The sequence below is a fragment of the Mastacembelus armatus genome, chromosome 19, assembly GCF_900324485.2.
Source record: "Mastacembelus armatus chromosome 19, fMasArm1.2, whole genome shotgun sequence".
Taxonomy (NCBI): Eukaryota; Metazoa; Chordata; class Actinopteri; order Synbranchiformes; family Mastacembelidae; genus Mastacembelus; species Mastacembelus armatus.
Window position 1 is genome coordinate 8,612,382 of NC_046651.1, and position 25,823 is coordinate 8,638,204.

General features: G+C 41.4%; 5 protein-coding genes across 6 annotated transcripts; 3 read left to right on the plus strand and 2 right to left on the minus strand.

Moving 5' to 3' along the window:
* The first annotated feature begins 5,338 nt into the window (after positions 1–5,338).
* On the plus strand, positions 5,339–8,992 carry LOC113135129 (ras-related C3 botulinum toxin substrate 1). Its single transcript, XM_026314793.2, has 6 exons — positions 5,339–5,677; positions 6,367–6,438; positions 6,690–6,807; positions 7,155–7,217; positions 7,628–7,787; positions 8,149–8,992. Exons 1-6 carry the CDS (start codon positions 5,643–5,645, stop codon positions 8,277–8,279), a joined length of 579 nt encoding a protein of 192 aa, XP_026170578.1. The 5' UTR covers positions 5,339–5,642; the 3' UTR covers positions 8,280–8,992.
* A 592-nt stretch (positions 8,993–9,584) lies between these two features.
* crym (crystallin, mu) lies at positions 9,585–12,258 on the minus strand. The gene is made up of 8 exons (XM_026314792.2): positions 12,019–12,258; positions 11,800–11,950; positions 11,608–11,670; positions 11,407–11,508; positions 10,899–11,082; positions 10,667–10,788; positions 10,468–10,552; positions 9,585–10,335 (listed from the first exon to the last, which is right to left on the minus strand). Exons 1-8 carry the CDS (start codon positions 12,183–12,185, stop codon positions 10,262–10,264), a joined length of 948 nt encoding a protein of 315 aa, XP_026170577.1. The 5' UTR covers positions 12,186–12,258; the 3' UTR covers positions 9,585–10,261.
* A 634-nt stretch (positions 12,259–12,892) lies between these two features.
* snu13b (SNU13 homolog, small nuclear ribonucleoprotein b (U4/U6.U5)) lies at positions 12,893–14,983 on the minus strand. Its single transcript, XM_026314794.1, has 3 exons — positions 14,785–14,983; positions 14,495–14,615; positions 12,893–13,362 (listed from the first exon to the last, which is right to left on the minus strand). Exons 1-3 carry the CDS (start codon positions 14,785–14,787, stop codon positions 13,100–13,102), a joined length of 387 nt encoding a protein of 128 aa, XP_026170579.1. The 5' UTR covers positions 14,788–14,983; the 3' UTR covers positions 12,893–13,099.
* Positions 14,984–15,324: 341 nt separating this feature from the next.
* On the plus strand, positions 15,325–19,735 carry uqcrc2b (ubiquinol-cytochrome c reductase core protein 2b). The gene is made up of 14 exons (XM_026315425.1): positions 15,325–15,454; positions 16,222–16,293; positions 16,562–16,711; positions 17,001–17,065; positions 17,167–17,223; positions 17,427–17,551; positions 17,791–17,888; positions 17,968–18,025; positions 18,141–18,236; positions 18,356–18,555; positions 18,647–18,727; positions 18,815–18,891; positions 19,037–19,190; positions 19,374–19,735. Exons 1-14 carry the CDS (start codon positions 15,422–15,424, stop codon positions 19,455–19,457), a joined length of 1,350 nt encoding a protein of 449 aa, XP_026171210.1. The 5' UTR covers positions 15,325–15,421; the 3' UTR covers positions 19,458–19,735.
* A 194-nt stretch (positions 19,736–19,929) lies between these two features.
* On the plus strand, positions 19,930–25,785 carry LOC113135063 (uncharacterized protein C16orf52 homolog B-like). 2 transcript variants are annotated; one of them, XM_026314683.2, is made up of 4 exons: positions 19,930–20,788; positions 23,841–24,053; positions 24,620–24,786; positions 24,871–25,785. In XM_026314683.2, the coding sequence occupies exons 1-4, from the start codon at positions 20,683–20,685 to the stop codon at positions 24,874–24,876; spliced, it is 492 nt and encodes a 163-aa protein (XP_026170468.1). In that variant the 5' UTR covers positions 19,930–20,682; the 3' UTR covers positions 24,877–25,785. The 2 variants fall into 2 exon arrangements, with proteins under 2 accessions (XP_026170468.1, XP_026170467.1); XM_026314682.2 differs by having other exon boundaries at positions 24,620–25,785.
* Positions 25,786–25,823: the final 38 nt, after the last annotated feature.

Genomic DNA, 25,823 nt, shown 5'->3' on the forward strand with positions numbered 1-25,823 from the left:
CTTCTCCCGCCCTTGGTTTCCCCTGATGATACGCCACAGTACACCTCTCCTGACTTCCAAGGCCACCTGCTGGCAGTACAGATCCAAACTGATGCATGTATCCATTATTTCCTACAGCTGGAATTACCTTTATTTCTGCCTGTACCTCTCCCTGATGTGTACACAAAATGTAAATAGGTGGTTTGCATTAGGGAAGTTAAGACCTTCACTTTTGGGAATAATCATCCAGTTACATGTTTAGACCAGCACAGGACGTTTTAGTGGAACCAAAAGGGTGGAGTGCAGTTAACAGCTCCATCTTACAATCCAATTATTTTTACTTGAGTCAGTAAAAAGCCTAGGGTTAATTTATCTGCTGTCTACAATGAGCACAGTGTTTAAATAGATCAGGAATATTTGTAAATGACGTATTTGTCTTCCAAATGACAGGGAACATATGCCAGGAAACATCTTCTGAATCAAACTGAGGTTATGTCATTTCAAACATCAAGTCATTTTGAAACGGAAACAAAAAGGACAGAGGATGTCTGTGTCAGTATTGCCTGACTCACCCTCCATTATGCTTTTGACCCATAAACTTGGCCTCAGCCTGTCATCACCTTTGCCCCACACTAAAATGTAGCTCTACGATTATAAGCAAAACAGAAAAATGTTTGCATGGATGCATTGCATATTCACTGCAAGTTGACTCCTAGATGCATTAAAACATCTCACATTCAGTTACGAGGACTAGAAGGAGTGAGCCCGAACCATGGTGAGCAGACGACCATGTTGGCTAACATTTCGTTGGTAAGAATAATTAAGAGGATAATTAAGATATAATTTGACATAGCTATTTTCCCTGTGATATTCTGCCACTAGTTTAAATAGTGTCTTAAATAGTGTGATGCAGCTAGAAAACCTCTGATGTTTATTAGCATATGTTGTTATCTCTTCATAGGAAGCCAAATGCAGACAATATTACATCATGGTGAGATCTTTTAATTCTGACTGCTAATCTAGTCCCTACACCAGACTACACTTCAGGAGTCTCACTTTAGCTTCACTGATCAAAACATCTTTCTATTACTATCACACTTAAGCAGTGTTTCTGCAGGTTTGACAAGTTCAATTTAAGACTTGTTAAGACTTTTTCTAGACCACTGTGAATGCAATTTAAGACCTAGTTCACACCCACGCTGGCAAAAGAGCATGATGCATATGAAGAAAAACAACTACAGTATTCATGTTGAATCTGAATAATTTACTTTGTCACAGTGTGTAACGTCCTCAGCACTTTGGTTTTTAATGTTGGCATTGATGCAGGAGCTGTAGGAGCTGGTGCAGGCCTTGGTGACACTCCTGCTATAGTGCACAACAATACTGTTTGAGGGAAGCTGTTTGATAAAGGCTTTCAACCATGGATTTATGGATTTTTCTTTATACCCAAAGTTCCTAATTTCAGCATTTTCTTGGCGCAGCTAGATTTGAATTCAGTGCGTTTTACAGTTTTCAACTAAAAATAAACTAAATGTGCTCATTCCTGTTTAAGTCTCTTTAAGCCTGTACTTCCCCATTGCAGGCCGATACATAGAAAATCAAGTGTGAAAGCTGCTACTTTATTATCTCACACATCATGTTTACTTCAAAAACTTCTGACTGGGCTACAGAGTTTGCAAGTGGCAGAGTTTCCAAGCTAATTTGTAATTTTTTGCACCATGAAAAATACACAGTTATGAGAGAAGGAACTACAACATGGCAGTACGCTTTGTCACCTAAAAATTGTCTAACAAGCAAATAAAAATTCAACTTAAGTTAATGCGACATATCGGAGTAGCATCAACATCAACATTAACCTTATCATTATCGTTCTGAATTTCCCCCATGGGGGATGAATGATCTACCTACCTACAACCACACACCAAAAAAGAAACTACAGCAATTTAGCAAGACACACACACACACAAAACTCCTCAGAAATCCATCCACACTTCTCAACAGCTTTTCACCAGCTTCTCGCTCATAGTTTTGCTAAATTTCCTCATCAGTGTGGCAGTCAGGATACCTCCACCCAACCCCCATCCTCCACAGAGGCTCATCCAAAAACGCTGTGCCCTGAACTTTTGCTGCACTCATCAAGGATATGACACTTTGCTGTGTGGGACCAAATTGATCCAGTGCATCGCTTGGCTGCAGTCGTACGGCTGCAACATTGTAAGACAGTGACCTGCTTCCTGACCCATAATGTTAAAATGAGATACCTGCTGAGCCATACAGCTTTTTATATGAAAGCTACTGATTTATTTAGATTGAGAAGCACTGATTATTTGAGCCCTCCCTAAAACAAAAAGGTGGGAGAAACACAGGTTCACCTTATCTTATACCTGGTCTAGTGACATATTGGTACCCTGAACAAAGAACTTCAGTGTAATCCAATAACAGAACATGCCACTATATTTAATAATGAGCTGCGTTGGCTATAACTCTTGAGTTATCACCTCTTGTGTAATGTCAATAAATTTAGGGTTCTTAGGAAACTATAACTCAGATATTCTTATATTCAAAGGTGGGTATCAAGAGAACAGATGATTTGTGTTTGACCCCAGTGAATTTCTGTAAAATGCATCTGTAATAGTCACACACACATTCTTGCTAATTCAAACACAAAAGTAATGTGACACACTTCCTTTTGCTACAGTGGTCAAGAGAGTGGAAGCAATGTTGGTGGAAGAACGGAAGAGAAACTGGACAGAGGAAAACATACCCACACAGAATGAGAGGGAGGGCAAAGGAAACATCTTTCTAACTGAGAGCACAATGCTGCAGTTTCACTCTTGCTTGACCCACTTGCTGGAAACTACCCCTCACATCCACCAGAGTTTCATTTGACTCACCAGCTTATTTGCTTGTATCTTTGCAAAATGATTCACGGTTGATTTTTAGAACATCATCAGAAAAAAATATCTTTGTGAATAGACAGGACTGGATGCACGTACACACACAGAAGTGTCCTTTAACTCATGACTAAAGCTCTGCATATGCTGCATGTAGCTGCTCAGGCAGAGAGAGGGGGTCTTTAAAAATGTGGTTTATTTTTAGGGAGTTTAACATGTGCTGCCAGTGGCTAATACACAACCTCTCCAGAGCCGCCTGAAACCAACCTGAAGTAAACTGTGCATCCAGCTGTCACAGCTCAACATGCAGCCAAATACAAGGTTTGAGTAAGCTTGCAGGGAGCATCTGGAGGCAGTTCACAGCTTTCAAAGGAAAAAAAATGTATTTCTATTACTGAGATGTTTCCAGGTGGGATTTCCTTTGTTGTGCAGCTGTGCACACGGGTTTAGTAATGGAATGGAGTTACGTGAAGTGAGTTGGTGAGTTTAATAAAAAAGACCTTCCAAAATATTATTCTTTGATGTAACTGTGAAAATAAATCATCAACAGTGTGAACCCCATTTATCAGATTAAGAAAAGCACATTTCCAACACTCCAATCAGACTCACTTCTACAAATAAATTCTTGGAAAATCCATAAAATGTCAGTGTTTGTGTGGCTGAATCATCCATAGCAATGTTAGTTATCTACAGGATCACATTACTGCGGTAAACAGGCTTACAGTGATCATGTGTGAAGTAGAGATAGCAGCAGCACAAATGGCAAAGACTCAGCTGGGCTCAGCCATCTGCTTTATGAGCACAGCAGCTGCAATGCTGAAACCCAGGGAATACCTTATGAGTACGCTCATCTTTTTACCCCATTAAAAACTGTGACTTTCTCCACATTTTGTAACAGCAGACATCCAGCGTTTTGGGTGTTACTATTACCATTACATTAATGTGTTGATTTCCTGCTGGCTGTTGATCTGACTCCTATGCAAATGAGAGCAGTGTGACAGGGGTCATTAAATCCCTGTGATTATTTAGAGAACTAATTGCCCATGATAATAACTGGATCAAATGACACTCTGAACTGCAGTTTAAAGGAAGATGCATATGGAGCGGGGGCAACTGGGAAGACCTAAAGCACTTGTAACAAAATTTCCTTGGAAGCCAGTTGTTATATCAACGAAACACAGAAACACGCTCAGTGACAAAGCTCCCATGTGACCATGGGCCATAAAGGTTTAACATAACAAACAGCAAGAAGGCAATTTATAATTTAGTCAAATAACTCCATTGATTATGTATCTCTTCCACTGATTATCAGTAAATACACTGCTAAACTGTCACCGAATCTTAGATTAGATTAGGCTCAATGAGTACTACTATTTTGGATGTAAAATGTGTATACAGTACAATTTGACTTTGTGCCATATATAGATTTAACATATTCATTCAAGACAAAGAAAATTCAGAAATATATTTTCTTCAGGATGTGTGAATGTTCCCTCAGAGAAGATCTTCTCTTAGTTTGACATCCTTAGGTCTCACAGCGTGACTCCACCGTGTTTTACAGCCTCCCTGATGTATGGGCAACTGGCTTGTTTATCCTACATTAATCTTTCTCCCCTGCTTTTACCCCCCACTTAATGGTGACGTTTATCCTATTAATGTGTTGTTTTGCTGGAGAAATCCTCCAATAACATAATCCAGAGTCAAGGTTATTGAAGATGAGGTTAGTGAAGCGGTTGCCATGGAGTCAGTGATTAATTGATGGAGAAATAAGACCATTACAAAGATGATGATGGTTAAAGACGGGTAGACAGCTTGAAGAGAAAGAGCTTTACAACCCTTTTGTTGTTTTAAGAATGATTAAACTGTTAAATACTGCTCTCTAGTGTTCACAGACAGAACCACAGTTTGACTGTAATGAAGCTTTAAAGGGAAAAGCCCACCATTTTACCAGTTACGCTGGCTCCACTCTGACAACATTAAAATGCTTCATGCATGTATACATCAGTAATACATATCAAATAATATGGAATATAAGCAGCTCTACAGCTCTAATACTGCAATACTGCACTGTAGGTACTTTGACCTGTTATACTTTAAGTTCTAAACACATCATCAGAAATTGGGTGGGCACAGACAAACCACGAGAATTGTCACTAGTTTAGTTTGTGTCTTCTTGTGATTGTTATGTGTCTTTCTCCCCCCCCCCCCCCCCCCCCCCGACCATTTGGGCCCTGGGCAAATACTTCTGCACTTTTACAGAGATAAAATTTTAATGCAAGTATTTCAGGTAGTTAGTTGGCTCTGTAGTATTTACATGGGTAATGTACCTGAATATTTCTGCTATGACCTACCTGGCACTGGTTCTTCTTAAGTTGTGGCGGTCTGGGTGTCCTGTCCCGGTTGGACCAGTAGATGGCAGGTTTAGACCGTCCTGGTCTAGCCGGATGTGAGTCTCAGGGATCTCGGAGCTGCAGCTTCCAAACTGTGGGCGTTTTTATCTCCTCAGCCCTGACTCGGGAGTGTTTTTCCTGGGTGTTGCCTGCCGAGTTTCCAACTTTTCAGCGGCGTGGACCCGAGAAGGAGAGACAAGCCCTCCAGTCTGTGTATTGGGGACCTTGTAGACCGTGTGGACCGCGGTGGAGACCGGTTTGTTTGTTTACGCTGCCACTTTTCAGGCGACGCCGAGAGGTTTAGTGTAGCCGCTGTTAGCTAGCCAAGCTAACCGCCACCGAGCTGCTGTACCGCGGGTTGCGGAGAGAGAGCCGTCCGATGCAGGCCATAAAGTGCGTGGTAGTGGGAGACGGGTGAGTTAAACTTTCTCTTTATCCTTACATTGACCTCTAAAATGCCCCAGTTAGATTCGTATGGAAAGTAATTTCAGGTCAACGTGGTTGTTTTTCGTTGACCCAGTTAGCAACAGTTGGCTAGCGGCTAACAAGGCTCGGTTAATGTGCGACAGCTGTTGTTGTGCTGCGGTCCGGTCCAGCTGGGTCAGATTGATTTACACATGCTGGTAGACCTTCTGCACAATAAGAGTGTGGCTTCATACTGCAGCTGTTATATTTGTCATATTCTGTGTGCATTAATTAACTCAGTCTGATGAAGATCAGTTTAGCACTAGTGCAACTTATTTACTAGTTTTAAAACTACTACAGAGATTGTTTTACATTTAACAATACTAGAAAATACTAGGAAAGTGTTTTCTAATCTTTTATATTTGTGGTAGGGATAACTTTAAGAGACGGCAAACATCCCCTCCTGAAAGACAAATAAAATTATGGAGAAAAACCACAATAAAGTTAAAAGCTTGTTTCCATTCCATTTCCAGACCAGAGATCTCACAGGTTAAACCTGTCCCACCTGACTTGTTAACCTGGTGGGAGATGCAGGATAATGATGCCTTAATTTGACTGAAGAACAAATTAGGTTGAGCTGTTATCATTGTATGTTAATGTTTCCTCTTCCCCCTCCCTGCACTTTTCTCTCCTCCTAGGGCTGTGGGTAAAACATGCCTGCTCATCAGCTACACTACCAATGCCTTCCCCGGAGAGTATATCCCCACAGTGTAAGCAACACACCCAACACCCACCTAATTTCTGTTTGTGGTGTGGAGTTGGTCAACAAATGGAAATGTAGCAGGGTTTGGGTGATGACGCTAGCCCACAGTGGGAAGATTATCCCACAGTCATATTTTGATTACAGATTTTGTTGAGAAATGTATCACCATCTATGCACAACTCTCTCTTCATTGTATTGTAGATTACAATGTTGTAAATTGCTCAACTGGAAAGCTAACATCCATCTCCTTCCCTACAGCTTTGACAACTACTCTGCCAATGTGATGGTCGATGGGAAACCAGTGAACCTGGGCCTTTGGGACACAGCAGGACAGGAGGACTACGACAGGCTCAGGCCACTATCCTACCCACAGACAGTATGTGTACCAACTAGTAGTAACAGTTGCTTATCTTTGTCCACAAATTAGTACACAATGTTAGTGTGAACACTGTTTTCACTTTGCCAGCATTGATTTGGAGTTATTCACTGGTCTGTGAGACACGGTCTCACTCAGCAAAGCAGAGCCTTGTATCCACAGTACCTATACACTGTGTGGAGGACGTGAAGGGAGCTCTTGTTTGCCCTCTTTGTCCTCACAACAGACTGGCCTCTGTGACAGAGATTCACTCAAATTCAGATTTGTCTACATTTATGGATCCTTGTGTCTGGACATGTGGAGGCTGATTAAATCTTTAAAGTACTATTTGTCATTTCCCTCCTCAGGATGTGTTCCTGATTTGCTTTTCACTTGTCAGTCCTGCTTCGTTTGAAAACGTCCGTGCCAAGGTGAGAACAGCCTGCTCTTTATCGGTTTAGTTTGTCACTAATAGTCACTAATGAAAACTGTTTTCTTTGAAATCTCACGGTCAGATCAGCAACCATAAAGATAAGATATTTACAGGCAAAAATAGACTGTCAGTGCTGGTCACCAGCAGATAAACCATGGCCAGAATTTGTGGATGGGAATGGTTATCAGCTGGTAAGGTAACAGAAAAAATGTCTCAGGATTGAGAATTTGTTCAGTGTTGGTGTGAGTTTATATCCAAGTTTCTTAAAGGGCAGAGCATGTTGAGTTTGGCTAACAACCAGGAATCTGAGAAAGAAATGTGTTGTTTAGCAGCCCACCCACATTCCAGTCAATTTTCCTTTTTGTTCATCTCTCTCTGTCTTTGTTCCCAACCCCTCCACACACACAGTGGTACCCTGAGGTGAGACACCACTGCCCCAACACGCCCATCATCCTGGTGGGCACCAAGCTGGACCTGAGAGACGACAAGGACACAATTGAAAAGCTCAAGGAGAAAAAACTTTCCCCCATCATCTACCCGCAGGGATTGGCCATGGCTAAAGAAATAAGTCAGTTGATTCTCTACACATAAATTAATACATGATTAAATCATAGTGTTGTCTCTTAACACCTCAGACTAAAGGAGCAGACGTGCAGAGATTATGATTTCCTGTTTGAGAACATTGTTGGTTTTGAAAACATTTTGTTTACTTATTTAAGCTCATTTTCCAGTTACCATTTATAGGATTTAAAAAGCCATAATTATTTGGAAACCTCACATAGAGTAAAAGTTTTTTCATGCAACTATTTTGTTGTATTGATAAAAAAGCACTTGAGACTCATCTTATTTTAGCTTTGAAATATTTTTTATCTCTGTATTGTCAAGCATATTAACTCACTGCCTTTTTTTTCCCCCCCTCTGGCCACCAGGCGCAGTGAAGTATCTGGAGTGCTCTGCTCTGACACAGCGCGGCCTTAAGACAGTGTTTGACGAAGCCATCAGGGCAGTGCTGTGCCCCCCACCCATCAAGAAGAGGAAGAGGAAGTGCAGTATTTTGTAATGAAGAACCACAAGAAGTAGAAAATACGGCTGCATTCAGAATTCGCCTACTCCAAGGGAAGATGATGATGGTTGAGTCCCCCCCAAATCTCGATTTACCACCTGTGTCCACGCTTACATAAAAGCTCTGGTAGACCAGACGTCCATCCAAAAGTGCTTCACAGATTTAAGCAGCTCTGAAGGGTTTGTGTCACATCTGGTTTATGGTTGCTTAGAGCTGTTCAGTTCTTTCAGATTGACATGAATGTGACTTTGCTAAGGCCTTGGGGAATGACTGGGATGGGTTACAAAAAAAAAAAAAAAACATTCATGTCATTTTTCCTCTGACATTGAAGAAAACACTACTTGAACATAAAGTTATCGTGAAATTACCACAGATTACAGCACGATAAATGAAGTACACCCTACACTGCACTCTTTCCCCTACACACTAAGAGATTCCTGCTGCCTTGATGAAATTTTACTTTAAGATTTTAAAAGTTTTTTTTTTTTTTTTTTTTTTAAGAAGCTCCATTTTCAGTCTCTTTTCCATTTTGAGACTGTTTGTTTACATGTCGTCAGTTGGGACTGAGGCGTTGCCAAAACTCAGTCAGTCATCCCATCATAGTAACACTAAATTTTTTCTTTTTCCCTTTTTAATTTTGTTGTAACCTGTACACTATTCCATCATGCGGTTATGAAGAAACTGTTCAACCCTTGAATGATTTGTGGCAGCTGCTAAGTAAAAAAAATCTCTCCACAGTGAATGAGCATTTTAAAAGTCTGCTAGATATCTAACAGGTAATGTTTTGTCCTTAAAAGCTTTGTAGGTGAAGCCATTGCTCTCTTCTCACTACGTGTTAAAAAATACACACAGTGTTGTAACCAAGTGAAGGCGCAGTGCATCCAGTTGTCAGCTCTGTAAAGGTTATAGTCATCATTTCAAGTTTTCAGTAAGGTTCGTGCTCTGAAGGGACTTTGATTATTCAGGCTTTTTATTGACTGTGTGATGCTCCTATTACTATCAAGATGGTGTGTAGCAATGTCAGTTTTACCCCATCTGTTTCATGAAATCTGTAAGGTTGTGGCTGAGTTTAATGTCCTTGTCGTATAATGTGATCTTGAGCAATAACATTCGGCAGATAGTCTTTGTGTTTTTCTAAACGAGCAATGATCAAAATGCATGAGTGCTCCTGGGAAACATTGTAAATCTGGTCTCATTCGTGTTTCACTGCAGAACACTTAGATGTACTGTTTTGCTAAATGTGGTTTCATTTTCACATAGTAAGATTCAGATTTTTTTAAGTGAATAAATTCATTGACAAAATTTCTATTGTATTTTACTTCTTACACACATACCTGACAGTTCAGGGAAATAATTTGCAAGACTCCAACTATTTTTATGTATATTTTAGTGTTTAAATGTCAAAAATAGTTACAAATGCCTATCACATTCTCACAGCCTATGGTTATGTTTTTCTGAGCAAAAGTTGAGGCAAATCCTCACATTTAAGAAAACATCTGTGGTCCCTGGTGGATGAATCCTCATACCTCAGTGATCTGCTGAATTTACTTCCAGCATCAATAGCAGATTAAAGTCTGGCTTTACAAGTCAAAGACATTCCTGTGAGCCTCTGATATACAGTATATTAGGTTTGATACACATTAGGAGATGTTAGCATATTAACATGCTAATCTGCTGAACATGGTAAACATTACACTGGCTGCTGATAAGGCAGTAGATTTAAACTGCTTAAACTAAATGATTAAAATTAGTAGTGATTCGTTTTCTGTTAAGTGACAAGATGATTAATCATCAAAACATTTCATTATTAAATATACAAATATCACAAGACCTGCATGGGTATAAAGGAGTGTTTTTTTCCCCAACAAGGATAAAGTAAAGTAGAACTCATGTGGATAAAGAGGCACTGTTTCCTGTCCTTCATTTGCCTCTGTGCTGTAAAGGTCAAACAGAGGTTAGAAATTAACCACATGGCCACTTCATGACTGGCTGGCTTTGGCTTTCCATTTGTCAAGTACCAGTTTAGCAGACACAGCATCTTCAACTGCCATTCCTGTTATAAAGAACAACAATTATACTGATTACAATGAAAATATCATGAACTCTTAATGTGCAGAGTTGGAAAAGTACAGCACTTTCAACATACTATCGATTTCAGGCTTACATCAGACAGGACAAGGCTTACCAAGAGATTTGAACACAGTCGTTTTTTCTCTGTGAGCAGGTTTTGTTCCATTAATAACATCTCCAAGCTCTGCAAACACTTCTACCTGGAAACAAGAGATCCAAAATCTTATTTTCCACACACATTCCGCAAAGGAGTCCAACATCACACGCCTACGTTATCTTATCGAGTCAGCTAGAAAGCACAATGACAGACTGACCCCAGAAAGGATGACGTCACCAGACTCGGTCATTGCTCCATCTCTGCTGTCAACATACACCACCGCCTCCTTCATCAACACGTCATCCACCTCCCGCCAGTTTGGCCTGCAAGCTCCCACTGCTGTTTAGCAACAACAGAGCAACACAATGGGAAATAATCTGTTCATTTAGACTTCCAAAGTGCTCTCACAATCTTCTGTAATTTTGTTGATGTTTATTGTTCCTTCTCACCTGCCACATGGGCTCCTGGCTTGACCCACCGACCAAAGAGCACCGGCTCTGTACATCTCGTCACCGTTACTATGACGTCTGCTCCCGTCACCGCCTCCTCCACTGAGACACACATCGTCACAGGACCACTGACAGACTGCCTGAACCTCTCTATTCCCTCTTTTCTGTGGCTCCACACACGCACCTGTGGGGGAGATCCAGACGTAACATGGACAAGGCATTTGTTGAATGTCCCGTTTATAGCAATAGCTCAAAATTTGGAAAAACTAAGTTCTAGAAAGTTAAATGAGGTCACTGATAGCACTTTCCTGTCAGCACACTAGGACACCATGTTTTACATTACAATATGCACAGCACGCTCAAATTTTGTGGATTCAGCCTCGATCCTGGATCCTAACAATATGTTATGTTGAGAAATCGTAAGATCTGAGAACCTCACTTGTGCAGCATTAGACATACCCATTCTGTTCAGGATTGCTACTCATACATTACGAAAACATTTGTGCACCTCTTTAAATGAAAACATCTCAGTGAAGACATTATAATGACTCAGTGCTTGTTTGCCAGTCCCCAGGATGGCCAGCACCTCTGCATCAGGGCGCATCAGGAGCTGTGTGACAAAAAAAAACACACAGTCAAGACAAAGTGGAAAGAGTGTCAGAGTTAGAGCAACAGCACAAGGTCAGAGAACATGCAAAGTGTGCTGTACCTTAGCAGAGACTGCAGAGACTGCAGCTGTCCTCATGCCAGTGATGACATCTCCATCCATAACCTGCAGATTGGAAACGTATCTGAGAATGACACAGCTCACATGTTGAAACTTCGGTTTTTCAACTTCCTCACACCAAGTATTGCATAAGTCTGCGTCACACTGATTCACACACGCACACGTTTTACTTACAGCTTCTACATTCCCATACTGTGGATTCAGCAGCACCACTGTGGCTTGAGTGGCTGGTAAAGCGGAACCCAACTCCCTCTTGTAGAAACACACGAACTTTGCGCACAGGAGTCCATCATTCTCCATGTATGTGGGCATCACGCCCAGGAACCTGTAAAAGTTAACCGTCAGCCTCAACCCCACCGGACTGTTAATGTTTAATGTGTTATAGATACCTACCCGTTGTGTTTCTGCAGGGCTACAGTGGTGCGCACAGGCTGGATCACCTCCGCGTTGTCTCGCCTGGAGAATTTCCCCAAAGCGTCCTCCAGACGGGGGACCAGCTCAGCGTAGAGCAGCAGCTGCTCCACTTCACGCTCCCATATGATAAGAGGAGGACCGGCCATATCTACCGCTTCCGTCAGCCTGAGGAATAACTGGTCCAAAGTTCAAGCAGCTGACTGTGTCTGTGAGTTGCATTCAAGAGCCGCAATCCTCTTTAAACACTGCGGTGAGAGGAGGAGCTCAGACGCGTCCCAGCAGGCTCAGGTGCTATAACAAGTAATTTCTAGCCTCTGTTGAAAAAGATTAAATAGTAATACAGACATAAAACTGTTTTAATTTCCCCAAATAACCGAACATTTGCTCCAGGAGAATATTCCTACAAAACCAGTACTGTTAACAGTTTAAGTAGACTTTTACTTTGAAGGTTTGTTTACTTTTTCCCTTTACATTGTTGGACTGGTACATTTACCAAAGGATCTAAAGAACAAAGGAGTAGCTCTTACATTGATGCAGACCTACATTTTCTAAGTGAACTTCTTTTCAGTAAGACCTGTGTTAAAGTCCAGTCTACTGAGAATGACCCATCCAACCTGCTTGTTCCTATTTAGGGTCAAAGACAGTAGGGGATTTGTTAAATTGTCTTTAAAATAAACATTGAATGTCTGTGTTTATTTATGCTGCCCCCAGTAAGAATTTGATATTAACCTTTATTACTCTGTACATTTTGGATTACCAAAACAGACAGGTATGCATTTATTCTGAAATTAACTAGACATGACTACACCATATGAATAAAGATGAGGCTAACACAAGAGCAATTAAAGCATCAGGTTAAAAAAAAAAAAAAAGTTTATTATGAGTTACATGACTATTGCAAAGAGTTTACACCAAAATAGACTTATAGTCCTAAAATTACAAATCAACTATATTTACTTTTCAAACTAATGACTGTTTTATATCAAACAGAAGAAAGGATTATTTTAGTTCTGGAAATCAATCTTCAGCTTCTTTCAGGGTAACAACAGTGCAACAACAATCACACAAGAAGTCTCTCAATAGCCATCTGGACAGACTGAATCTGCGGTTTGAGCTGAGAGCCCTCCTTTATGGTGACAGAGGTAGCGATGACGGGGCGTGACACCCCACAGGCCCGGCCCAGGGCCTGCTTGGAGCGGACAAACACGTATGGGACGTTCTTGTCCTCGCAGAGCAGTGGAAGGTGGAGGATGATCTCCAGTGGTTCAGCATCAGCAGCCATCACAATAAACTCAGCAATGCCTCTGTTCAGGGTTTTAGTGGCTAGGGGGAAAAAAAAAAAAAAGACGATAGTTGGTACCACATACAGTGTATTCAGAAAATATTCTAACCCTCTTCACTTTTTTTTTTTACTTTATTTTGCAGCCTGATACTACACTTGTTTAAAATAATTTTTTCTCTTATTAATCTACACTGAGTGCCACATAAACTTTGTCCAATCCACACAGGATCTCTGGCGCTCAGTCAGAGGGACCACTGGATTCTTGGTCACTTCTATAACCAGTTGCTCAGTTTGAACAGGCAACCAGCTCCTGGAAGAGTCCTGGTTGTGCCAAACTTCTCCCATTTGAGTATTATGGAGGCCACTGTGCTCCTGGGAACCTTTAGTGCAGCAGAAACTTTTTTGTAGCCTTCCTTAACTCTGTGCCTATCAACAATCCTATCTCTGAGCTCTGCAGGCAGTTCCTTTGACTTCATGGCTTAGTTTTTGCTCTGATATGCATTGCCAGCTGTGAGGCCTTCTATAGGGAGGTGTGTGCCTTTCCAAATCATCAAATCAATGATCAAGAGAAATGGGAGGCGCCTGAGCTCATTTTCACATTGTTGCAAAGGATTTGAATAATTATGTAAATGTGACATTTCAGTTTTTTGATTTTAAACTATTTTAACAGGCTGCAACATAAAACTGAAAAAAATGAAGGGAGTTTGAACACAGACTGGTCAACACCTCACAAAAAGCATACACTTAAATTAGACTAAATCATACAAATTTATATATATATATATATATATACATACACATATACATACACACACACACACGTGTTACCACAGCACTAAAAATGAAATATTAAGACAAGACTATTGGTCACATACATGAAGCAATGTTACAAGAAGCATTAAGCTTAAGGACATTGTGATGTTCAACTTGATAATAACTTGACCATCAAACTACTAGAGTCCTTGGATGAGGTTATTTTTCCTCTCAGTTTTTTTTTAGCGCACACAGAGAAGCTTTTAAGAAATTCTTGCTGTGTTCACCTGAAGGGACACCACATCTCTCAGACTTTCTGGTGTTATTTAAACTCTGGTCAGATCACCAGCTTGTATACACACCCATTGACTATTTACACTGGAATCCAAATACATATATGCTGATGAGCCCCCACCCCACCTTCATTAGCCCCCTTCCTCAGCTGCTTGTAGTTTGAGGCTTGCTGCACCAGGTCCAGGATGGTTTTGGTCAGCGTGGCATCAGCCAGTGGGTAGGCCTTTGGATTCACTTGAGGTTCAGTCTGGGCATTAAAATGCAAAATAAAACCGCATTAACCACACGAAAATAATATATACAGTGAACAAACACACGGGTGTTGAGTTTAAAGGTTACTTCGTTGGGTAGTTCAGTTATCCGCATGCTAACAGTTAGCTAGCCGGTTAGCCTGTTAGAGCAAACACAACACTCACCATTTTGTGGCGGTTTCCTGTGTTCCCTCTCGGCGAAATGCTTCACGGAGGACTATTTCTCTCAGTGAGGTCTGAAGGGTAACAAGACTACAGATACGTTGTATATGGCAAAGTAATAGTTTTTTCCAGCGCTACAAACTCTCAGATCTGTCTCATGCAGGTACTCCAAACGTTTACCACACGTGGAATCTGACGCACATGCGCACTGGGGACAGGAAATGCCTTTTTTCACAATATTGAAAAAACGTTTGACTGTTAGAAAATATTACTTCAAATGTTAAATTTAGCGGATAATACGGTCTTTTACTACACAGAGTCCAATAAGTACACAAATATAATTTAATACTTAATAGTTAATATGATTACCATATAAAGAATAATAATGTTAAAGGAAGTAACATTAATAATAATTTGAAATAATATAAGCGACCTGACATGTTATTACTGTTATAATATTTGAACAAGCTTCATATACAATCTTCATATGCGTTATAAGGTTTTGTCTCCATGGCAACAGAGGGCGCTCTCGCGTGTCTGAGCGATTATTTGGCGAACAAGGACCGCGCTGGGCATTCTGGGTAGGGCACTTTGAAGCCGGCCATATTGCTCCACCGTCCTGACTGAAGGAGAGAGGGTGATGAAGGGGATTCGGGGAATTAGCCAGCTCTCTGTAAGGATTCAGCTCATTTGTCCGAAATGTTTGCATGCCAGGGCTACTTTACACATACCAGCTCCCCGTTTTTTGCGTGTTTTTTTTGGTGCAGAAATGTAGGGTGGTGTCCGGACAAAATGCGACGAAGAGTAGACGGACATGTCCAAAAAGCTGACATGACCGCGATCTTAACCAGCACTCAGCTTAGTGTCCAAAATGCACTTCTATATTAAAAATCCACGAGTAGTTTTAAACCCTGTTTACTCGACCTGGGGTCTACAAAACCGCTGAACTACTCAAGTGGGTCGATGCTTGGGAAAAGTGAGAACTAGCTAAGCTAAGTTAGCATGTACCCTACAGTAATGACGTTTGTGCAGGTGTTTTGAGTTATTACTAGTTGTTATCTATTATATTCATCGTTAATAACATGTAAGATTTATACAGTATCAAACAGAGAAACACTGTGACCTCTCTTTAACAAATCCAACATCATGTGGTGACAAGAAAAATCTCAGGTTAGCAGCTTTTGATCATATCCCAGGGTCTTCAGCAGCAAGATGGAGCCTGCCGGGTTGTTATGAAATTGTGGGGAGATTTTATGACATCGGTCTGAAATACGTTCAGGACAAATGTTAGGGCTAGACCCTGAGTTGCTCTACTGTAAAACATGAGAAATCTCTCTTTTTTCCCTTCAAAATACACCTCACATCAGTCAACAGACCTGCAGCATGTTGCTTGTAATGTCCTGACTTACCATGTTTTCTGTTTTTCTGTTGTTTTCCCAGTCGAGGCTTTATGCAGCCCAGGCTGCCCGTAAGGTGGAGACCACTGTTAAGCTTCAGCCGCAGGATGTGCAGGTCAGTGCTGGTTGACTTGTCTGTCTTCTCTGCAGAGACAGTTCAGTGTGGTTGACAGAAGAGGTCAGTTCCTTGCACTGTGTTTGGGGTTTGGCTGGGTCCAGACAGTGTGGATTTGGGGTGCAAGTGTAAAGATATTTTAAACCGGATGCTTTTACTGAAAGGAAATTTCTGTTTTAGCTTTTAAGTTTAAGTTTGAGTTTTAAGGAAAAGCAGTGTATTTCACTGCAATGATCAAACTGAGTGACATTTGTGTTATTCTCTCCAGGTGACCAGACTGCCCAATGGGCTGGTGATCGCCTCACTGGAGAACTACTCCCCAGCGTCCAAGATTGGCGTGTTCGCTAAGGCTGGATGTCGTTATGAGACCCCTGAAAACCAGGGGGTCACCCACCTTCTTCGGCTGGCCTCTAATCTGGTATGATGCTGCAACATGCACTGAAATACAAGTCACTTATATTCATTTTGACTAATGCAGTTATGAATCACTGTTTGCATCAGTGTAACCTCTATATGGGCCTATTCACTTTTGTTAATAACCATTGCTATATAGACAACCAACATGTATTCAACAATGACTACTAGTGTTTAACATGTCGATACTGTGATATTTTAGTGCATAGTATGATTCTAAACAGTGTTACTAATTGGAGCATAAATATTATCCCAATTCAGCTTGATGTTGACGTGCATTTGTTTTGTTCCAGACAACCAAAGGAGCTTCAGCTTTCAAGATATGCCGTGGCATTGAGGCAGTGGGAGGAAGCCTGAGGTCAGTGAGCTCCCAGAAATGTTTTACTTGGAAAACATGTTTCTGTCACAGTACAAGTGTCTTGTCTGTTCTGTATTTTTAATCTGCATGTTTCTCTGCAGTGTGACTTCATCCAGAGAGAACATGATCTACACCGTTGACTGCTTGAGAGATGATATGTGAGTTTAAATAATATCAATTTTGTGAGTAATGATAAATAAATTATTAACAAGGTCATGATTGAAATGGTCCTTGTATTAATAGTAGTAATGGACAGTAGAGAAGCAGATTATGCTGCAGGAGTGGTTATGTTTTGCAGGATGGATGCATACTCCCAGCAGTGCATTTTACTAACATGTTCTTCTCTGTTATTGGTCTGCAGTGACACGGTGATGGAGTATTTGATCAATGTGACGACGGCCCCAGAGTTCAGGCCATGGGAAGTGTCAGAGCTTACATCCAGAGTCAAACTCGACAAGGCCTGGGCTGCACAGAGTGCTCAGATAGGTGGGCTGTTATTTCCCATGATAAACACGATGATGATCTATTTTAACTAAACTCTAATCTCCTTTCCCACCACCAGTCACAAAAAATAGATGGCATAAGGCAAAGTGCACCAAAATAAATCACTAATTTCTGGGAGTCTCCACCATATATTAGATAAAATAATGATTTAAGAACACATAAGTTTTAGCTTTTAAATCAGAGCTTGGCAGTTCATGGTCATGCCTTTCTCTCTTTTCCAGCTGTGGTTGAAGGTCTGCATGAAGTAGCCTACAAGAATGCCCTCTGCAACTCCCTGTACTGCCCAGATCACATGGTTGGCAAAATCCACTCTGACGATGTGAGTTTTTTTCCAGTTTATTAACAGGTTCATGGAGTTAATATGACCATTTAAACCTAATGTTGGTGTTTTTCTCCAGCTGCACCACTTTGTCCAGAATAATTTTACAAGTGCGCGAATGGCTCTTGTTGGACTCGGTAAGGATCATCATATCCTTTTATAACATCAGCGTTGTGTTAACCTGATGCAGCAAGATGACAAAGTAACATAATCGTTGTTGTACCTAAATAAGGATTATTTGATGTTCTCCAGGTGTCGACCATGCTGTGCTGAAGCAAGTGGGAGAGCAGTTCCTCAACATCCGAAGTGGAGCAGGTACCACGGGGGCCAAAGCCCAGTACCGTGGAGGTGAGCTGACCTGACAGGAAAAAAAAAAACAAAAAACATGGTTGTGCTAAAATCTAGTAGTAAAATGTCCTACAGCCCACCCTGTATTTTACCTGTCTCTTTCCCGTGTCATTCTCCAGGTGAGACTCGTCTGCCCAGCACCAGCAGCCTGGTGCACTCAGCTGTTGTGAGCCAGTCAGCAGCAGATGGCACTACTGAGGCTCTGGCCTTCAGCCTCCTGCAACACGTACTGGGAGCTGGTCCATATGTTAAAAGAGGATCCAACGCCTCCAGCAAACTGGTCCAGGGTGTTGTCAAGGCAACTGCTGACCCATTTGATGTGAGTGGTTATCAGTTCCTAAATGCATTCAAAATCATAATTGCAACACAACTAAAAACTCTTTTTTTCATTTTCCTTTTTTTCTGAACAGGTCAGTGCTTTCAATGCAAGCTACTCTGACTCTGGTCTGTTTGGAGTTTATACCATTTCCCAGGCTGCAGCTGCTGGTGATGTGAGTACACCCTTCTCATTACAGGAGCCTGTTCAACAACAGTAAAAGGTGTTGATGGAACATCTGTCCTCTTGTTTTCCCCTCCAGGTGATTAAGGCTGCCCTTGCCCAGGTGAAGGCTGTTGCTGACGGTGGAGTCACAGCTGCTGACCTCACTAGAGCCAAGTAAGAGGCTACTTTTACACACCGCCCCTCCATAATGTAGTCTAAATGATCAAGTCATGGAGAACACTGATTTTATATATTTCTGTTTTTGTTAACAGTTAAAAGTTTTCTTCTCATAGTGAGTTAATCTTTTTTCCTCCTGCAGGGCGCAGCTGAAGAGCCACCTCCTGATGTCTCTGGAGACTTCGGATGGTTTGCTGGAGGCCATGGGCACTCAGGCTCTGGCTGACGGAACCTACCACTCTGCTGAGGAAATATCCAAAAACATTGACAATGTCTCCTTGACCGATGTTGCCAATGTATGACAGTTGGTTTTTTTGTCTGTTTGGTTGTAGTTTAAGTTACTACACTATACTACACAACCTATTTTAATCAGATAATACTTTTAACATCGACTGAATCATTTATTGTGTGAAAATGTTTTTGTTTTTTTTGTAGTTAATGCATATTAATTTTTTTTTTCTATTTCTCTTTATTTTCAGGCTGCCAAGAAATTTGTTTCTGGCAAGAAGAGCATGGTATCCAATGGCAACCTCATAAAAACACCCTTTGTGGATGAGATCTAAAGCCCTCCTGGTCGCCTCGTACCGTACCCAAGTCTGACGGCAAAGCAGAATTTATTTCCTCTACATTTTGATAAAAAGATTAAAAAAACAGACCCTCATTACCTTTTGCAATACTGTTCTGAGAGATCTAATGTCATAACACCTCAGTGTATTTATAGGTGTGTTGCAGTATATTTTCAGGCGATGCTGCCCTGGTGCATCAGTGTCCTGCTTCACTCATTTGTCCACATTATCTGTATAGCTGATGTAAAATACTGAATAAACTCTTATCTATCAGAGTTTCACGGGTTTTATTGATGTGTTTTTGTGACTTAAAGGAATGAGTTTAATGGATGAACTATTTAAAAAAGAAAAAAGAAATTTAGTAATTTTTTTTTTTTTCATTTCAAATTTTAACTCAACATTACATCTTCTTCCTGTTAGTGAAGAAGAGTAAGAGTTTCATTTTTACTGTCAGTAACAGGCTCACAGGTTTTCAGGCAACTACCACTTCAACAATTTGTGGTGAAGCCAAAGGTAGCAGGAACGTAGGCTGTTTACGGATTTTCTCGCGAGAGTTGAGTACTACAGACATGGAGAGGCGAACTGACTGGATTTCCAGTATTCAGACAGGACAGTATCATCCAGACGCTTTTTTTGGACTCTAACCAGTAAGTGTGGAGACGTGAAGCTATTGAAAGGAGTTCTGGTGTGAACACGGGCTGCGTTTCCACCTGTGCGCGTCCACAGGAAAAGAAAAAGCTTCCATATGGAGAAGAAAGCGCCGGGGGCTCCGCGCAAAAATAAATGGGGAAATAAGTCGACTGCATGCAGGGATCGTTTTTCACGGCTGTAAGTAAAGGAAACATCCGATTCCTGTGAATTCTCCGCTCGTTTTCTGCAATTTATCACCGAGATGTAGCGGAGCATCTGGAGTTAGGTGATCCATGAGCCCGGGCTGCGAACCGCTCCTCCTGGGCTGGAGAAGACCCAGCAAGTCGGGCCAGGATCGACTGCTAGAAGATCAATAAAAAGGATTATTATTATTTTATTTAGAGGAATCACCCTGCATGTCTCCCACCGCCTGCGATCAGTCATGACGTGCGGACGAACCGACCTCATCACCGTCACCGCGATGATGCGGGACGTGCGGTGAGGGCGTACGGCTGTACCGACCCGTCAATGTCCCGTCTCCCTTTAGAGAAAGGTGGGATAGAGGCACAGAAGCGCTCTGACCTCCACCGAGATGGATAAACTCACCGTGATATCAGGATGCCTCTTCCTCGCTGCAGGCATCTTCGCCGTCGCCAGCATCGCCAACCCGGACTGGATCAACACCGGAGAGTCAGCTGGTAGGTTGTTTTTGTGCAGGAAAAAAGTTGAGCCTTCATTTGTTAATGGGCACTGAAGAGAATCCAAATATCATTTAGACACAATTTCAACACCGACTTCACCTAAAACCATCAACACAGATTTATGACGCTTTACAGACAGCTGAAAAATCTCGTAAAAAATCAGTTACAGAAGTCAGTAAACGCGTCATAATTTAAAAGTATGCTGTTTTTTACGTATAGGTGCACAAACATCACTAATTTTACAGAAGTTTGAGAGGAGTTTTATTTCCTAAGAGAAACAAGTAAAGACAAAAAACAAATATAACCAAAATATAAATAATATTGCAGAGTCTGCTGTGTTTTCAAGATTTCCTCAGACTGCTATAGGCCCAGCAGGTCAGTGTGTGAATTCAGTGTCTATGGCTGATTGATGGAGGATGGAGAGGATGTTGCCATTGTTCTCTGTGTGCCTCTCCTGAAGTCACTCAGTCTGTAGACATGTAGGACTGTTAGAGGAAGCATGAAATGACTTTTCAAGATGGCACAGAAAGTCCAGTTGTAGTTGACTTATTGCAAATCATTCCAGGACCTGAACAAGAGCAAAGCTTTATAGAGACACATGTGAAATCTGTAAATAACTAAAAGAAGAAACTTTAACAGCTCTTGGTCTCTATGTTGTAACTCAAAGCAAAGTTGGTTCTTTGACAGGGTAAGGACCACTGAACTCACCAAAAAAACCCTGCACCTGTTGAGTGTAGCTTAGTTTTCTCTGCAGGAGACACTTCTGCTGTAAATTACAGGGCGTTAAAGTCAAAGGCTCTGAAATGCATTTTCTCAATCAGCCTCTGACTGACTGAGGAAATGGCCACTGGGTCTCTTTTGAAATGGGCTCTGCTCAGCTGGACAAAGCTCCTGGCATGCACTCCACACAGAGTCAGGATTCAGAAGGTCACTGGAAATGAAAACTGACACCGACTGAGTCCAGATGAAGCCGTTCAGCTCAGGTTTTGCACATTGAGAAGAGTACTCTACCGAGTTAGCACTGCGCTCTAATTCCCGCTATCAGGATCAAATTGATGCAGCAGAACTACAGGTATCTTATTTCATTCCATGAATTTCTCTTTCTGTGACTCAGGATACAGGTGTTGGCCAAACCCCTCAGTCCACATGCAGTCGGCCTCTCTGGCTATTGCAGTAGAGTAATATTCAGATGCAAAGTCCAAAGCTAAACATTGACAAAAACCGATGCAACAAACAAACAGTTCCACTGCAGTATATGCACAGCTGCCTGTCAGCCTCCATCCAGAGGAGGATCCAGAGATAAGCACATTACAGGTGTGCTGAGTGGTTATTACAGGATTTCATTTTAAAAACAAAACTGCACGTCCAGTACATAACAAGCAGTTTTCTGTTGAATCATTTCATGAGTAACCACACACTAAGGCTTTTATCTTTGAGAAAGACAAAAGTTCAGAGCAGCTCACACTGAGGGTTTTACCGTCTGTTGTCCTCAGTAAACAACAGTATGAAATTACTTTACTTACTCTACTAAAAGCCTTTTGTTCCTGTTCAATTAGCCAAACAGTAATGACCTGAAGGCAGGAAGTGTTGTTTGGGAATGAAAATGTGCGACCTCTAATGAGGCCTCCTGGGAGAGTAATGCTTTCCACCTGGAGAACTGAAGCTCCTCAGGCTCAGTCATGACGTATTTTAGTTTGGCCACGAGTGCTTAGCACATACACACAAAGAGAAGAGTGTGTGTAGATCAGTGTTGTGTAACTTCCTTACTCTGCCTTTACAGTTAGGATCACACCACTGGTACAGGCAGCTTCATTACAGCTGCTGCTCACAGTCATTCATTTGTGTTTTTCTAATTGCTGCACTCGAATTTTCCTCTAAAAGTCACTTCCTACAACAGTGGGAGGCAAAAACACATTTAGGTTGGACTTATGACTTTGGTTGGTTTTCCGGTGTGGATTCCAAAATGCAGAGAAATGAATGTGCTATTGACATTGTGCCCCCACCCTGTGGTATGAAAGGGTGTGTTGAGAGGGAACAGGATATCCTGTCTATAGGGGGAATAGGTCAGACTGCAGGAGGATGTGGTTCAGGCTTTATCATCACCCAGCACTGTGTCTGGCCATGATAGGGAAGCAAGCCTTTTCCATGCCGACAACAGAAATCTTTAGATATCAGAATGTTTTTTTTTTTGGATTTTCTCAGGGTCTGACTCTGTATTCATCACACTACTAACACAAGAGTTGATGGAACAAACAAGAAAAAAGCTATTAAGGATTTGTATATTTCTGAAAGGTCCATAATTTTACATCATTTACACATTATACAGTAAAATGTCATGTAGTTGCATGTAAATGAAGAGCTCTTAATGGCTTTAAGTACAGGTGGTATTTTATTCATTTTCCTTGCTAATTAGGCCTAAAATATGTTTCAGTGCTTTGCCTGCACTCACTGTGCTATTTACTTTCATTTTGTCCATCATGACAGTGGTGTAAATCCTCCACCCACTGGACGTAACTCAGCCTGAATAAATCCATTAAATATATAAATCTCCTCTTTCTTCTGTGTCTGCTCGTTGGAAGATAATAATGGGAAGGGAAAAAAATAGGGAGACAAAAGAAGAAATGAAGGTGCAGGAGAATTGAACAGTGCAGTTCTGTCATTACTGTAAGTGTCTGGTAGATTCCTCTGTAGTCAGACAGGATGCAAAGCTGAGCAGATGCGGTCTCTATCAGAGGACCTGCCACCTCATATAGGGTTATGGAGCTCTTTATTTCTGTCTCGGCTGTTAATCTTGTAGCTTCTTTCTCTCTGATGCTTTAATGGTTGATGCCAGAGCCTTGAACCTGTTTGCTATCATATAATATGTATAAATATTTGTCATTCATATAATGGATTTAATGTGCAGTAGACTGTGGAGTATTGTTATTTTGAGCCATTTCAGTAATGGAGGTAAATACTATCTGATGATGTGTTACACGGCTCTTTAATACTTAATTTATTTTCTTACCTTTAACTGGCCTCCTCTTCCGCTGTCTCCGTCTCCATGCAGGCTCTCTGACCGTGGGTCTGGTCCGGCAGTGCCAGACCATCCATGGCCGAGACCGGACCTGCATCCCCCCGCAGCTGCCTCCAGAGTGGATCATCACGCTCTTCTTCATCATCCTAGGCGTCATCTCCCTCGCCATCAGCTGTGCTCTGCTGGTGATGTCACACTGGCGCCGGGAGGCCAACCGATACGCCCGATGGGTCGCCTTCACAGGGAGTAGGTGTTTACTGCTTTCTTTATTTCCACCCACAAATGCATCAGATCAGAAAATGCTGCCTGGGATCAAAGCTGCCAATTACAGTTCGTAAAATACCTGTGAAAGCAAGATGAATCTCAAACAGAGCTCACCTCGATACCCGAATTCTACATTTCGCTTCAGGACAGCTTTTAGTTGGAACTGATGGAGGGTTTCTATTTTTAGAGAAAGGAGACAAAATTGATCTGTATTAGAGAGTGCTGGAGCAGGAGCTCGGCTTCACATGACTCTAAATATAGAAACGTTTGAAACAGGCTCTTAGGACAAGACCATTTGTACTGGTTGTGGTAGTTTTGAAACCTTTTTTTTTTTTGGTCACAATTTATTATTTAGCCAGCTGTTTATCCATTCCTTTTAGTATTCTAATTTTTATTAAAATACCCTTTGGATAAAGATCAAAACCATCGATTATTTTAGGGGAACAGTTTCACCCATTTATCCCTTCATTTTAACTAATGTGACTACTTTATCCTCATACATATGACCTACTGATGATCTCCTCTCTCCTGGTTTCTCTCTGTCACAGTGGTCCTGTTCTGCATGGCTGCTCTCATATTCCCAATGGGCTTCTACATCAACGAGGTTGGAGGACAGCCCTATAAGCTGCCCAACAACACGGTCGTGGGCTCCTCGTATGTCCTCTTTGTTCTGTCCATCTTCTTCACCATAGTGGGCCTGCTGTTCGCTGGGAAGGTGTGTTTGCCTGGTTGACAGACCCTAATCTTCTTTGGTGAAAAACACTATTGGGTTTCATTAGAACTGACTTCTCTGTTGCAGTGCTGAAAGCGTCGCAGTGCAACAAACTTGAGAAGCACCTATTTGTGGTTTTCTTCTTGGATGAATTATCACAATGCTCTTACCTCTGGAGCTGAAGTCGGTGTGATCCATCCATCCACCTGTTCAGGGGCTGAGCAGGTGGAGAGGGCTCGGAAACGGCCCTGATCTTTGAGTATGAAATGGTGAACAGACAGGATATTAAAAACACGATGGAAAACATCAGACATCCTAAGAATTGATGACAGACAACGGACATCCCCTTCTCTTTTCAGCCCATCAACAAAGATGCATGTCAGACCTGATGCTGGCCGCAGCACCAAATATTGACCAGTCACCTGCATTTAGATGTAGGTTCTTCCTGACACGAAAGAATCTGTAAAATATATAATGAAGTTTCATTTTCTTGGCACCTTTTATTTATTTAATTCTTCAGTTGTACATTTTATATCTGTTTTATTAAACACTAATGTTGATGGTGAATCACTTTGCCTTAAATAGCTGTCAGCCTTGGAATCATTTCAATATGCTTGAGGAGTTTTTAGGATCAAATATAAAAATGCGAAACTGGAATAGAAAACGATATCGCTCAGATTCCTTTCAACGCCAAACTAAACCTCCAGCCACAGGAAGACTCACATCAACAGGTCAACACTTACTCTTGTCTCTGTTACAGTTCAGTTCTTTTTTAGTGATGTAGTGAATGTATCATTCACCATTTTGAGGGTGTCCTGTAGTTTAAACACTGTATCAAGAAATGACTGAATCTACGACTAGTTTGTTTTATACAGCTGGGATACTGATGCCTACATTCAATGGTGTGTAAACGAACAGACAGCTTGTGTCATTTTCTGGAAGCACTGTGATGTTTGTGGATGAGCATGGAAGATCTTATTAAAAATGACACACTGGAACACAGTTTGTTTCTGTAATGTATTCGTCATGAAAGATCATAA

Excerpts from the sequence above, each read along its gene's own strand:
- LOC113135063 (XM_026314682.2), top strand. The coding sequence starts at position 20,683 with ATGGATAAACTCACCGTGATATCAGGATGCCTCTTCCTCGCTGCAGGC. Across the intron at positions 20,789-23,840 it reads CAACACCGGAGAGTCAGCTG|GCTCTCTGACCGTGGGTCTG; the intron begins GTAGGTTGTTTT and ends GTCTCCATGCAG. Across the intron at positions 24,054-24,619 it reads ATGGGTCGCCTTCACAGGGA|TGGTCCTGTTCTGCATGGCT; the intron begins GTAGGTGTTTAC and ends TCTCTGTCACAG.
- LOC113135129 (XM_026314793.2), top strand. The coding sequence starts at position 5,643 with ATGCAGGCCATAAAGTGCGTGGTAGTGGGAGACGG. Across the intron at positions 5,678-6,366 it reads TGCGTGGTAGTGGGAGACGG|GGCTGTGGGTAAAACATGCC; the intron begins GTGAGTTAAACT and ends CTCTCCTCCTAG. Across the intron at positions 7,218-7,627 it reads TTGAAAACGTCCGTGCCAAG|TGGTACCCTGAGGTGAGACA; the intron begins GTGAGAACAGCC and ends CCACACACACAG.
- snu13b (XM_026314794.1), bottom strand. Across the intron at positions 13,363-14,494 it reads GAGGAAGGGGGCTAATGAAG|CCACTAAAACCCTGAACAGA; the intron begins GTGGGGTGGGGG and ends TTTTCCCCCTAG.
- uqcrc2b (XM_026315425.1), top strand. The coding sequence starts at position 15,422 with ATGAAGGGGATTCGGGGAATTAGCCAGCTCTCT. Across the intron at positions 17,552-17,790 it reads TGCACAGAGTGCTCAGATAG|CTGTGGTTGAAGGTCTGCAT; the intron begins GTGGGCTGTTAT and ends TCTCTTTTCCAG. Across the intron at positions 17,889-17,967 it reads GCAAAATCCACTCTGACGAT|CTGCACCACTTTGTCCAGAA; the intron begins GTGAGTTTTTTT and ends GTTTTTCTCCAG.
- crym (XM_026314792.2), bottom strand. The coding sequence starts at position 12,185 with ATGGCCGGTCCTCCTCTTATCATATGGGAGCGTGAAGTGGAGCAGCTG. Across the intron at positions 11,671-11,799 it reads AGTATGGGAATGTAGAAGCT|GTTATGGATGGAGATGTCAT; the intron begins GTAAGTAAAACG and ends TCCAATCTGCAG. Across the intron at positions 10,553-10,666 it reads GTGACGTCATCCTTTCTGGG|GTAGAAGTGTTTGCAGAGCT; the intron begins GTCAGTCTGTCA and ends TCTTGTTTCCAG.